Source organism: Lissotriton vulgaris, chromosome 2_1, assembly GCF_964263255.1.
Source record: "Lissotriton vulgaris chromosome 2_1, aLisVul1.2, whole genome shotgun sequence".
Lineage (NCBI taxonomy): Eukaryota > Metazoa > Chordata > Amphibia > Caudata > Salamandridae > Lissotriton > Lissotriton vulgaris.
Window position 1 is genome coordinate 1350175159 of NC_141687.1, and position 14229 is coordinate 1350189387.

The 14229-nt window shown below is 51.5% G+C and overlaps 1 protein-coding gene across 1 annotated transcript in view; it reads right to left on the reverse strand.

The window, feature by feature from the left end:
* Positions 1-14229, reverse strand: part of PTPN4 (protein tyrosine phosphatase non-receptor type 4) — a 1255365-nt gene that overhangs the window by 1016038 nt on the left and 225098 nt on the right. Inside the window, exons 6-7 of the mRNA XM_086957111.1 lie at positions 7789-7833; positions 7628-7680 (exon numbers count right to left, since the gene is read on the reverse strand). Of these exons, the coding sequence (XP_086813237.1) occupies positions 7628-7680; positions 7789-7833 (98 nt within the window). The remainder of the gene's footprint in view (positions 1-7627; positions 7681-7788; positions 7834-14229) is intronic.

Sequence of the window (14229 nt, forward strand, 5' to 3'; positions counted from 1 at the left end):
GGTGAGTGAGGGTGAGGGGTTGAGGGTGAGTGAGGGTGAGGGTGAGTGAGGGTGAGGGGTTGAGGGTGAGTGAGGGTGAGGGGTTGAGGGTGAGTGAGGGTGAGGGTGAGGGTGAGGGTGAGGGGTTGAGGGTGAGTGAGGGTGAGGGTGAGTGAGGGGTTGAGGGTGAGTGAGAGTGAGGGTGAGTGAGGGGTTGAGGGTGAGGGGTTGAGGGTGAGTGAGGGTGAGGGTGAGGGGTTGAGGGTGAGTGAGGGTGAGGGGTTGAGGGTGAGTGAGGGTGAGGGGTTGAGGGTGAGTGAGGGTGAGGGGTTGAGGGTGAGTGAGGGTGAGTGAGGGTGAGGGGTTTAGGGTGAGTGAGGGTGAGGGTGAGTGAGGGTGAGGGGTTGAGGGTGAGGGGTTGAGGGTGAGTGAGGGTGAGTGAGGGTGAGGGGTTGAGGGTGAGTGAGGGTGAGGGGTTGAGGGTGAGTGAGGGTGAGGGGTTGAGGGTGAGTGAGGGTGAGGGTGAGTGAGGGTGAGGGGTTGAGGGTGAGGGGTTGAGGGTGAGTGAGGGTGAGGGGTTGAGGGTGAGTGAGGGTGAGGGTGAGTGAGGGTGAGGGGTTGAGGGTGAGTGAGTGTGGGTGAGTGAGGGTGAGGGGTTGAGGGTGGGTGAGGGTGGGTGAGGGTGAGTGTGAGTGAGGGTGGGTGAGGGTGAGTGTGAGTGTGGGTGGGTGAGGGTGAGGGGTTGAGGGTGAGTGAGAGTGAGGGTGAGTGAGAGTGAGGGTGAGTGAGGGGTTGAGTGAGGGTGAGGGGTTGAGGGTGAATGAGGGTGAGGGTGGGTGAGGGTGAGTGAGGGTGAGGGGTTGAGGGTGAGTGAGGGTGAGGGTGGGTGAGGGTGAGTGAGGGTGAGTGAGGGTGAGGGTGAGTGAGGGTGGGTGAGGGGTTGAGTGAGGGTGAGGGTGAGTGAGGGTGAGGGGTTGAGGGTGAGTGAGGGTGAGGGGTTGAGGGTGAGTGAGGGTGAGGGGTTGAGGGTGAGTGAGGGTGAGGGTGAGGGTACATGCTTTTCACTTTCTTCAAAGGTTGTCCGTGCATCAAGGGTAGTTGACTGAACTTTAAGTATAATAATTGTACGTACTCTTCGGTGGCATTGAGCTCACACCCTCGAATGGTCTTCGGTAGTATTGTTTCCTGTAGAATTCTATTTCCTGCTTATAAAGTGCATGTCTCGGTCAGTATCAGCAAAGTGGTATGTGCATGTGAAAGTCGGAGAGTTGGAGGCGGTTAAGGAAATGCAGAACATTCTGCAAAAGTAATGGGAAACCATTTTTATCTTGAAACTGTTTTTAACCGACAGTCTTTTATTCCTAATCATAGATGAGTGGGAGTAATACAGGGACTGGAGCAGCAGCGCCTCAGTTAGGATTGGTGTGGCAGGCAGGAGAAAGTCAGGAGAGGGAGGAGAGGGAGGAGGGGGAACTGCTTGCGAAATGAAATTAAAAGCGGCCGGGCGGGAAATGCTCTCAGTAGCATTCGTTTGAAGTGTGAAGCAGGGGGCGGGAGCAGCCTTTGATGTGCGGATAATTAGGGGAGGAGCAGCCAGGAGATCCAAGCTGGGGAACAGATGGCTGGCGATTTGGTGCTGTGCACGCGCATTTTAGGTCAATGCGCTTGCGCATTGACCTAAAAGCCACGGGCACAGCACCAAATCGCCACAGTTAGGTAAGCTTTGTTTAAAGCCCTATAGTCTCGCAAGCTCGATGCGCATGCGCATCGAATAGCGAGACCTAAAAAGCCTAAACGTGGCAGCTGCCCACAAAGTGCTGGGCAACTGGGATCAAAAAGCTGTGGCAGGGCTCTCAGTAGCCCCTAGAACAAATCTGCGCCACCTGAGCCACACAGGCTCTAAAACAAACACTGCGCACGTTGGAGCCACACAGGCTCTGGCCAACACTGGTCAAACGTTGGAGCCACACTGGCTCTAAAGCAACATGCCCCCTGGAGCCTCCCTGGACTCTCCAAGCGTTGGGGCGACCCACTGCCAACCGGGGCCGCCCTTGAAGCCCTCGTGGCTTTAGACACAACTGGGCCCTTTAGGGACGGGCAACGACAATATGCCCCGATATGCCCCGAGCCCTCTTGCTCTCCAACAACAATGTGGCCGACTCGGGAGCCTCTAAATCAATAATGGCCCCCGGGCCTCTCAGGCTCTAAATTGCAACTGCCCCTGGAGCCTCGCAGGCTCCCCAGTTCCAAACGTGGCCCCTTCGGTGGAGCGGCCCCCTATCAGGCTGGGGCCACTCAAGAACTAATGCGGGTGCGCTCCCGCACCCACGGGGACTCTCACTGATCTCCCCTTGGTGCTCCCTCCTCCCCCGCCTTCTCCTCAGCAGCGTCACTCACCAGCTGCTTCACCAGGGCGGGGGTTCGCACCACGCTTCACCCGGTCCCCCATCTCGGGACCGGGACTTCGGGAAGTGGAGCCCTCATGGCTCCAGGCTCCTTGCTCCTCTCTCGGGCGTCCATTCCGGGCCGCAACCTCTAGGCGCGCAGCACCTCCGGTCTCCCACTTCACACGGGAGACCGGCAACACAGCCACAGGCTTCCCCCAGGCAAGGGGGGGAAGCGGAAGTAACTTCCTCCCGGCCTCTTCTCTTCCCGGGCCCGGCGGTGATCACGAGCGATGGGCCAATCCCATCGCGGCTCTTGCGGCGAGCCTCCCAGTGACGTCGGAGCCTCTGCGGGCCAGGCCGCCAATCCCAGCGCGACTCTCGGGGGCAGGCCTCTTGCAACGGCCAATCAGAGCGCGGCTCCGGTCGGCGAGGGACCAATCGGGTCCCGGCCCCTTCGTTCTCCTCTCCTCGGCTCGGCTCCTGGTCGCCTTCAGGCCCCCGGGCCGCAGCGGTGACAACACGGGGCAATGCCGGGTGGGCACCGGCCTCCATTAAATGCAGAATAAAAGCGCTACTAAGCGCTTGGGCCAGATAAAGCGCTCCAAAGCGCTAAAGGGGCAAAAACACGCGCCCTCCAGCCCAGGATTAAAGATAAAGCGCTATCAGCGCTAGGAATCAAACCATAGCGCCTCCAGCGCTACAAGGACCAAGACGGGTTTAAAAATAATGATTCATAAAAGGGGGTGGTGATGAACAGAGTGTCTGAATTAAGCAGACCACTCTTACCCAGTCCAAAGATCCGGGCTTGATCCATCACCGTTATTTATCTCACTGCCCCATCCCAGCTCAGAACCTGGCTATATGCAAATCAGTCTGTCCCTGGCCCAGTGCATCATGGGAACAGGGCAGACTAAACTACCAAGCCAATTCTTTACCAGAAAGGAGACAAGCTACCGGGGACCGGTTTCTGGCATTTCAGCCGTCTTCGGCCCGGCTTGCTTGAATCCTGATGGAGCAGTGAGAAAGGGACTCATGTCTGAGTATACCCTGCCACACCTATAGTGGCCAAAAACGATTCATAAAAGGGGGTGGTGATGAACAGAGTGTCTGAATTAAGCAGACCACACAATGTGGCCGACTTGGGAGCCTCTAAATCAATAATGGCCCCCGGGCCTCTCAGGCTCTAAATTGCAACTGCCCCTGGAGCCTCGCAGGCTCCCCAGTTCCAAACGTGGCCCCTTCGGTGGAGCGGCCCCCTATCAGGCGGGAGCCACTCAAGAACTAATGCGGGTGCGCTCCCGCACCCACGGGGACTCTCACTGATCTCCCCTTGGTGCTCCCTCCTCCCCCGCCTTCTCCTCAGCAGCGTCACTCACCAGCTGCTTCACCAGGGCGGGGGTTCGCACCACGCTTCACCCGGTCCCCCATCTCGGGACCGAGACTTCGGGAAGTGGAGCCCTCATGGCTCCAGGCTCCAGGCTCCTTGCTCCTCTCTCGGGCGTCCATTCCGGGCCGCAACCTCTAGGCGCGCAGCACCTCCGGTCTCCCACTTCACACGGGAGACCGGCAACACAGCCACAGGCTTCCCCCAGGCAAGGGGGGGAAGCGGAAGTAACTTCCTCCCGGCCTCTTCTCTTCCCGGGCCCGGCGGTGATCACGAGCGATGGGCCAATCCCATCGCGGCTCTTGCGGCGAGCCTCCCAGTGACGTCGGAGCCTCTGCGGGCCAGGCCGCCAATCCCAGCGCGACTCTCGGGGGCAGGCCTCTTGCAACGGCCAATCAGAGCGCGGCTCCGGTCGGCGAGGGACCAATCGGGTCCCGGCCCCTTCGTTCTCCTCTCCTCGGCTCCTGGTCGCCTTCAGGCCCCCGGGCCGCAGCGGTGACAACACGGGGCAATGCCGGGTGGGCACCGGCCTCCATTAAATGCAGAATAAAAGCGCTACTAAGCGCTTGGGCCAGATAAAGCGCTCCAAAGCGCTAAAGGGGCAAAAACACGCGCCCTCCAGCCCAGGATTAAAGATAAAGCGCTATCAGCGCTAGGAATCAAACCATAGCGCCTCCAGCGCTACAAGGACCAAGACGGGTTTAAAAATAAAGCGCTCCCAGGCGCACTCAGCAGCAAAGTCCTCCAGGCACTTCCAGGCTAGAATAAGCCTTGGCAAAAGCAAGCAAAAAGTCCCCAGTAGTCTGCAGCAGGGGACCACAGGCAAAGGGTCCCCCAGGGAAAGTCCATCAGGTGTCCAGGAGCTGGGCAGGGCCCAGGGATTCCCCTGAGCCCCAGCAGCAGCATGCCCCTGGCAGATTCAAGTTGAAAACAAGAACATTTTAGAAGGGGGCACAGCCCCTTCTTATACACAGAAAATCCTTTGAAGTCCTTTGAAGTCCTTTGAAGCAGGCAGTGTGAGAACCAGCTAGACTGGTTTAGAGGGAAGTCCCCTTCAGTATCAGGGACAGAGGTGTCAGTCGCCCAGCGGGAGGTGGAGCCAGCTTTGTAGTTAGGCAGGCACAGCCCTTCACTATCAGGTGCCATCTCCTCCCACTTCCCTGGCAGCAGATGCTGCCTTTCATCCATGGGCTGGCTTCAGACAACCTCCTGGGCTCTCTAGCCCCTGTCATCCTCAAACCAGACAGTCAATCCACAAGCAGGCCCAGGCACTCTGGGCCAGGCTCACCAGCCAATCACACGCTAGCACCAACTTACACAATGAAATGAAATGAAATGAAATGAAATGAAATTTGGGTTTTCTATAGCGCATGGCTGCCCGTGAGCGTCCCAGCGCTGAAGATTGCAGAACCTCTGGGGTGGAAGACCGGTGGTGGGGAGGAAAGTTATAAAGGGAACAGATGCGTTTTAAGAAGCTTCCTGAATTTCATGAGATTAGTTTCAGAACGGAGATAAGATGGCAGAGCATTCCAGATGGTAGCCGCTGTGACCGAGAAGCGGCGTCCTCCCGTTCGGGCTTTTTTGATTCTATGGACCGTGGCCAAATGATGTTGGGCTGAGCGTAGGGGCCTGTTGGGTGTATATGGGAAGATCATTGCTTTCAGCATTGAAGGCCCTTGGTTTTGCATAGCTTTGTGAGTGGTACACAGGGCCTTAAACTTGACCCTTCCTTGAGGGCAGGTTTGGCTGAAGCTCTACGGGAGGTCCCCGTGAGGATCCTGGCCGCAGCATTCTGTGTTTTTTGAAGGATGTTAATCGTAGATTCTGGGGCCGCCAAAAAGAGGGCATTGCAATAGTCCAGTCTTGATAAGACTAGACCTTGTATTAGCAATTTCTGTGAGGGACCTGGAAGAAGTGGGAGGATCTTTCTGGTGGAACGCAGTAACCCCACACATGTGCCAGCTGTTTTTTTTGCTTGCGTTTTCAGGGATAGGTCTTGTTCAAGCCAGAAACCCAGACTTTTTAATTCAGTCTTGGGTTGTGGGATAGGGCCCAAACAGGCTGGCCACATGGCAGAGGGAAGGGATGATATTTTGTTTCCCAGCAGCATAAGCTCAGTTTTTGAGCCGTTGAGTTTGAGCCTTGAGGTGGACATCCAAGTGTGAATTCCTTCTAGACAGTCATGTAGATTTTTGAGCTTATCCTCTTCAAGTGAGAATGATACGATCATTTGGGTGTCGTCAGCATATGTGACGGCTTTTATCCCAAAAGGGGAGACCACGTCTTCCAGGGGGGCCATGTATGTGTTAAAAAGTGTAGGGCTCAGTGAAGAGCCCTGGGGTACCCCACACTGGAGAGGGAGAGTGTCGGATCGCACATTCCCTTCGCAAACCTGGAATGTTCTGTCTTGTAAGAACGATGAAAGCCAGCTAAGGGCTATGCCCCTCACTCCTAGACTGGAGAGGCGCTTGATCAGAGTTTTGTGATCAACCGTGTCAAATGCAGCGCTTAGATCCAGGAGGATCAGTAACACCGATCCCCCTGAATCCAAGATGCATCTGGCCTCCTCAACCACTTTAAGAAGGGCTGTCTCGGTTCCTTGACCAGGGCGGAAGCCTGTCTGTGTGGGGCGGAGAAGGTTGTTGGTTTCAAGGAAAGCAGACAGTTGTTGGTTGACCACCTTATGCCAACTTCCAAAAGTAGTACTTCTAGACTAGACACAGTCATGCCGCATACATCATTTTGCAGCATTCATTCTCACGAGTTCGCTCATACCAAACTCGCCCCTGCACTCCCCACACATCAGGAACTACCATGGGCATACATATTCCCCATTCATTCCTATGGGAGGGCAGGTCACTCACCACACATACAGAGAGCTCAAGCACTTTACACTGTACCACAGTGAAAAAGTGCGCAGAGGCCTAAAATCACCAACACCAGGTTCCATAAACAGGCTAGGAAAAAGCAAAAAGTCTAGGGGTGAACCTGCCCAACGGGCCGGGTCCAACACAAAGCTACAAATAACTGAGTGCGGTGTAACAAAAGGAAGACAGCCAAGCTGGTTTCCATACCTTATAGTAAAATGCTGCACTGCTGTCTCCCATGCTCTACTTCAAGCTGGAAAAGTGCCTCCAAGCCCAGCCTAAAAATCTTCCAAGTAGCCTCACTACATACATCACTCCAGTAACAATCAGGTCCTTCGTTTGCTCTGCTTGGATATTCTCTTCGGGGACATGGGACAAATAAAAAATGTGTTGCAGATGACTCAAAACAGGAGCACGAGGGTCATTCTGTGCCTCTGTTGAAGACAACATACTACAACTTCTCTGAAGCGGGTTCCCTAGCTGCCTGTGACATGGATAGTGTAGTCCAAACTTCAATCTATGGTACACACGAACTGGCTGGAACAAGCAGCCACCTTCCCAACCTAATTGCAGGATAGAGCTGTAAACAGGCAATGGTGAACACTCAAATCAGCTCACCACAATGTATTAATTGTTGCGTGCTGTGCGGGACCCTACTCACTGAAGTGTGCTTCTCCAGGTTTCTGTGTTCATCTTTGAATCTGCAACATTAAAAACTAAAATATACACCTATCTGTTCCGTTTACCCTACTGAGATGACTGATCCAATCGAAGAAGGTATAGGGCTAAACAGTAAAAAGCTCACATACTCTGACGTCTCTGGGGAGACAGCACGGTTCACGTCACACTAACACACAGTTTACGGTACACTCACACTAACACAGTTTATGTGAACTTTTGCTGTCGTACCGCGTTGAATCATGCATTTGTTCCCGTGTATACAGTCTATCAAAACAGACTGTGGTCTGTATGCTGATCAGATACATAACAGATTAAAATGCATTACTTACACTGAACAGCATACGATGCCAAAAGGACAGCAGTGTTATAAGGGCAAGGTAGGCTGAAAGAAGGAACAAAAATAATTGTTATAAACTAGATTAAATTTAGCATAAAACCATCAAAGTACTGTATTATCGTGTAAAATAAAGAAACTTAAAAGTGATCTTACCGTCCTGTGAGAACGTCTTGTCTGAGTTGCAAAAAATATTGGTACCTAAGAAAGCAATAGAAAAATATCTGTAATATGTATGTACCATAAATTAAAACAATAACTGTTCATGCGAAGATCAAGGCAAGGCAGCCTGAACCGCAAACGAGTGACCTGAGAAACATAAATCTTTCTTTAGAGACGATAGCTAAAGGCAAGTCATGCATAAACCCAAGAATTGTCAAGACCACTAGACCTGGCGTTTGGGTGGTAATACGTGGAAATAACAATTGTACATGTGTGTATTGCACGTGTTAAATCAATAAAGCCAGACCTATTGCCCTTGGCAAATAATTTCTTTTACATGTAAACAACAAAAAGGAAACATTAAGAGATGGCAAAAACGATGGGAAAATTCACACAGGAAAGCAACAGGAAATAAATATGCAACTAAAATCAGTGGAAGAGACAAAGAGACAAAGACTAATGGGTTAAGACTGACTCATGACTAAAACATTTAAACAGCCTGCTGCGTTGAAAACCCAAAACAAAAAAAATTATTGGCTTCTGTATACATGTAGCTGAAAGAAATATCTCGTGTGACGAATCACTTTACTTTTCAGAGGAAAATACTTCCTTATGCTTTGCAATACAAGTACTCAATAGGAGTCAGAACGATATGCCAAACAGCCAACAACACGAGGCTAAGAAAAAATACTCCTCTGGGATAGGCCAAAGCCCATTCTACGTACACTTTAAGGATTTAGTATTAATAAATCATGTACGCATATAAGTTGTCAAGCTAACCCTAATAATTAGTCAGCTGGATAGACAAGACACGCAATGCTGCTGGTCAACCGAAGCTTGTATTTTAATCATCAGACTTATCCAAGTGAGGAAATATAAATTTTATGGTCAAGTAATGTTCCCTAACGTGTACCCCACCGTCTCCATGTACCAGCTTAAAGTGCATGTAACTTCCCTCCTGTGCCAGCTATGACGACCCAAATACATTTGCGTCCAACGTTAACATGTCCTCTTTCAGACCCACCCTGAATGGGTTGAATATTCCGTTCCTAAGTATGCTATGCCAACGTCTTTTTGTGGTGTACTTTACACGTTTTTCAGCTCTGGCGAAGTAGGCCCTGAATTCTGCCATCGAGCCTTTTCCTGCCTTCTGACTCTGAACGCCCCAGCCTGGGCTGTCTCTGTACCCGTGACCTCTGCCTTACTCCCTGTGCGGCTAACGGCGTTTAGCTCAGCCTGCTGCCTGCCAAGACTGAATTCAACCTTCAAATGATCTGTTCCGCTCCTCGAAAATGCATTTCTACCTACTAGTCTAAGTAAACATTCCCCCAGCTGCAGAGCAAAGGGCCCGGCCTCACTGTCTCCGTGCAAGTAATTCATAGCCTCTGTTACCATGGTAGGCCCATGCCCCCTCGCTTCCCATGCAGACACTTAGGCGCTTATACACGCACTCACAGTCAGTATAGAATAGCTTCTGCCCCAGAGACCTTTTCCTTCTAGATAATATGGTTCCTAAACATCAGATACCGGATATGATAGAGGTACGAGTTGATCTGACATGCCAGACTTCTGTCTCTTTCCGCCAGTGTAAATGTCAAGTCCCCTGCACCCTCCAGTTTCACGTCAATCACACGTCATGCACCTGCACGCGCATCCAGGCCTCAGATTTCTGCTGACATTGCCAAATTCTGCTTTGTACCCACCTACTCGTGACACTTACCTATGACGTTTCTAGCACACGCCTCTATGTTCACGCCCAGTTCACGCCTTCTAATTACGTATCACTACCACGTGTGTGCTCTTATCTTGCTTCTCTCAGCTGTTACGCCTACTGTATTGGTTTCTATTGTATGATTTAAGTATATAAGCTATGTATTGTCAATAAAATATTGCTCTATCCCTTCCTGCACCCCAGTGGTGGCAGGAACACGATATCCGATCTGGTACCATGACCATTCCTTTTTAAGGAATAAAACCCCTAAGAACTCTAACACCACGGACTCTGCCTCTTTCTTTCCGATTGAGTTATTTTTGTTAAAGTACTTACCTGCATAGAAATTAGGACGGTAAATCAAATATTTACCACATTATTTTGGCGCCCGAACAGGGGCCCCTCCCCCACCCCACGCGCCGGTTGGTGCGTTGCAAGCTTTGCCCCCTGCCATCAGTCAAGACGGAACTACGCGTACCCGCAGGATTTCCTGTTTCTCCCTCTGGCCCACGGAGGTGACGGAGACTGCGATCAGCACCCAGACGAGGCGGTGAGGAGTGCGGAGGATCCCGACCAGAGCCTAGCCGAAAGAAGCAAGGTCCGAGGTGTCAAGAGGCCCACCAGTTTCCGAAGTATCCACGTGTCGAGTCGAGCCCAGTCCGGTCCAGTCCAGTCGAGTTTTCCGAGGCCTTCCGATTCCGTGCTCCCCGGTGAGTACCATTGCTGGGACTTATCTAGACGGGTGCATTATTATGTATCCGGTAAAGACGGGTTTGGGTACACAAACACGGTCTGCACTGTTTTAGACAGTGTATCTGTACTGTTTAGCAGTATATCAGTTATTCAAGTTCTTGCACTGTCTTCGACAGTGTATCTGTGCTGTTTAGCAGTACATCCAGTATCTAGGGTAGAGATATATGTCCATATGTTTTCAATGTGATTAATGTCGTGGTATGAGTGACTGTTTGATGTACATTATTGTGTTTTTGTGTAACTAGCTGTATTCAGAAGTAAGTAACAAGTGTTGAGTATTCAGTACTAAGAAACAAGATGCCGTTTTTCAATAAGTTAAAGCAGATAGGAACTAGGAAAGGGATACTAGAGGAAGAAATTCCTATCCCCCCTAGGGACACGCCTGGAAATTTCATGTACCATAAGCATGGCATAGACGCCATATTGTATCTAGATTTATGGGCCGATTATACTAAGCATCTAGACGAGAGACACAGATGGCCCGTTACAGGAACGTGGGATGCTGAGTGCATCCTGAAAGTAGAAGAAGCACTATGGAGAAAGAAAGCCAGACAATCACAGAAAGATGCCATAGAATTATGGCGTAAAGAATCACTTAAACGAGTCGAGAAAGAACTACGAAAAGAAGACAGACTTAGAGAGGCATCGGATAAAGTCCGAGAAAACGAATTAGTTACTGAAGGAATCCGAGTGAAATCAGAACAAGTAGACCGCGCGCGAAACAATCTTGTAAATGGCATGTACTTAGTGGCCGAGGGTTCGCCTGAAGCCACTTCAGAAATACCGAAAATCTGCCATCACCATTGGTTCCAACTAAAGTAAATCACAGGACTACCAAAGACATATTCCTTGCTTCCTATCTAGACGACGTAGCACCCGCTTACACCAATTCACGCGCCCCGCCTACTGACGGGGACGGAGGTGGCAACCCGCCTCCAGACCATATTCCGCCATTACCGCAACAAAGTTCCCTCGTCCGAAAGCCTGTCGTCCCTCCACCCCCACCACTTCCCACACCTAAGGTTAAGATACCAAATCCGTTTTTACCTGATCCTATTAAGAGACAAGTTCAAGTACACATACAGACTCCACAGAGGGATAATGCCCAAGCCTCCGCCTCAGGAGGTGCGACCGGGGGTTACCAGACCCCGCCAGCAACACACAGATTACACCTTAGGGACATGCAGAAGCACCCTATACTCCAGTCACCCCGTCTCGACATACTCAAAGAACAACTTCCAGTTTGCAGATACGATCCAGTACCCGGCAAAGACGATAGAATGTTGATAGCATCACTACGCTTGCGACAAGCTACAGATTACCTAGTGTTATTCTCAGGGATGACTGATCATCTAGATAGAATATATCATTTTGTCCAGACTGGGGAAAATCCTGAAAGTATTAAGGAGGCCCTGGCACATCAGAAAGTTGACACTCAAGCATACATATTACGTTTTTTCATAAATTGCTTAATAAGAGAACGAGACAGGCCTGAGACAGAACAGGATGAAATGGAAGCACTAAACAGGTGGGGTCAAAATATAGCCGAAGGAAAACATGATAAAGTGAATTGTATAGCTAGTATGTACAAGAAAATAAGAAAAGCAGTAATAGAAATACACGAAAAAGAAAAAGAAAATGCTTCCTCCGAGGAGGAGGAGGGACCTGAAGAACCAGAAACAACTACCGATACGATAGCGTATGTAGGTAAGGGAACTTACCTTAGGAAAGGCATTCGTCCAGAAAGCAAGAGAGTTTTTCTCTCTGGCATATCAAAACCGAATTCTCCTGAATATCTGTTCCAAGACACTGATAAAATGCTTCGAGAACGAATGGGGTACCATGTACTCAATTCTATGGATGAACAAGAACTAGCCCGGTCAGCAGTACTATGGGCTGACAATCCTAATATATACAATGATGACACAGTAGCGCAGACATTTCTGAACCTATCCCCAGACGAGCAGAAATTAGCAGGTATATATATGATTCAGCACCTCCTCACGTTATACAGAAATAAACATTCTGATCCAGGTCCCTTACACGATACATTAGAAGCACTACTCATGGATAGATGGAGAGGCCTAAGTACCAAGTTAATACAAATAATTCTAGAACAACGGCACAGATACAACACTTTCTTAGGCCCACAATATGTTCCCGCTCCGCCCCCAGAAAGAAAAATGTATCATATGGAGCGTCTTGAAAGACAGAACCCTTTACGAGAAGTACATCCAGTTATGGGTACCGATAATACCTTGAAACGTGTGTATGTATACGCACCGCTGACCAAGTTAGAACTATTGGAGATGAAGAAACTATTACCATGTCACGATAAAGACCCTGCAGGTTTTCACAGAGAACTTAAAGACATGTTACTGATGGGAGATTACACATATGCTGATGTTATGAAATTGTTAAAGGTATTGTTGCCTACCGGCATCTACGAGAAACTGAAAGAAAGAGAATGGGAGGTGGGAGACAAAAAGATTATATGGACATGTTAGACGGACCGGTAGGGTCGGCCGAGATTACGGGGAGAGGTCTCCGGGGAGAGCCGTCTCCAACGACTGTACAGACAAGTAACTTCCCCCCCACAGACGGACACCACACAAGATTGACGGTTAACGAGACTTTATAGGCACTTCTTAGGTTACGATAATATGATACAAGGAGGTCTGGACTCAGGGGTCCCCTCGGTTCTAGTCTCTGGCTTAGGAAAAGGGTAGCGGGACAGTCTTTGTTACCAATGAGTGAAAAATAGCTCTCAATCCTCGAGCTCGGCGTTCTAGATGATCGGGCCGCGGCGGAGCCAGGCAGGTCCCGAGATGGACGAAGGAAAACGACGGTCCGCGGCGGAGCCTGCAGGTCCCGGTGAAGATGACGGTTACAACGGTCCGCGGCCACGCCAGCAGGTCCCGACGACGATGAAGGATAAGGAGGTTGCGAAGGCTGTGGCAGCGCCAACAGGCAGGACGATGGTGCACGAGACAGAGCTACGGCAGCGCCAGTAGTCTGTCAAGGATGAGTTCCTCTTTACGTCTCTCGACTCCAAGATACAACTGCCTTCCTGCTCTGGAGCTGCCCCAGTTATAGGACTGGCGTGCTTTGATGTCCGGACCCTCGCACTTGGAGGTCGGGAGGTCCGGGATGAGGGAGTCCAGACACCCAGCAGGGGGGTGGAGCCAGCGCCCGGGGAGGCGATGGGCGAGCGGCACTTGGCGGGGGAGAGCCATCGGCACCTCTTTCTCCCATTGACTTGCCAAGTAGCCCGCTCACCTCCTGGGTGGAGGGTGGTGCCGGAATGTCTGAGGCCGGGCCAGGCCCAGGGTTGAGGTCGATCGGGGGCCAGGCGGCCTCGTGGTGGAGTGTCCAAGATGGCGCCCCAGGCTGGGCGCGTGGGCCGGCAGTGGATCGGACCCACGAGGTCAACATGCTCGAGGGCAGGGGTCCCTGAGGGGACGGAGGACGTGCAATGGTGGTGTGTGGTACTTGCGGGACTGGACTCAGGCCTGGTTGGGCCGGGGGAGAGCGGCCCTTCATGTGGCCTGTCCAACATGCGTCCCCCCCAGCTGAAGGCGGGGAGAGTTACCCATCCTCTTGGGGACTCTCCTCGTCGAGGCGGAAAAACCGGGACAGGCCATCCGCGTTGGCGTGATCTGGCCCAGGCCGGTGTTCGACTGTGAAGTCCATACCTTGCAAGGAGATGGACCAGCGTAGCAACTTTGGGTTCTCCCCCCGCATATGCATCAGCCACTGCAGGGGTCGGTGGTCGGTCTGCACCCGAAAGTGGGTGCCAAAAAGGTAGGGCCGGAGCTTCTTGAGGGCCCATACCACAGCGAAGGCTTCCCTCTCTATGGTGCTCCAGCGTTGCTCCCGTGGTAGGAGTCTCCGGCTGATGAAGGCCACCGGTTGATCAAGGCCTTCGATGTTCACTTGAGACAGGACTGCCCCAATGCCCTGGTCGGAGG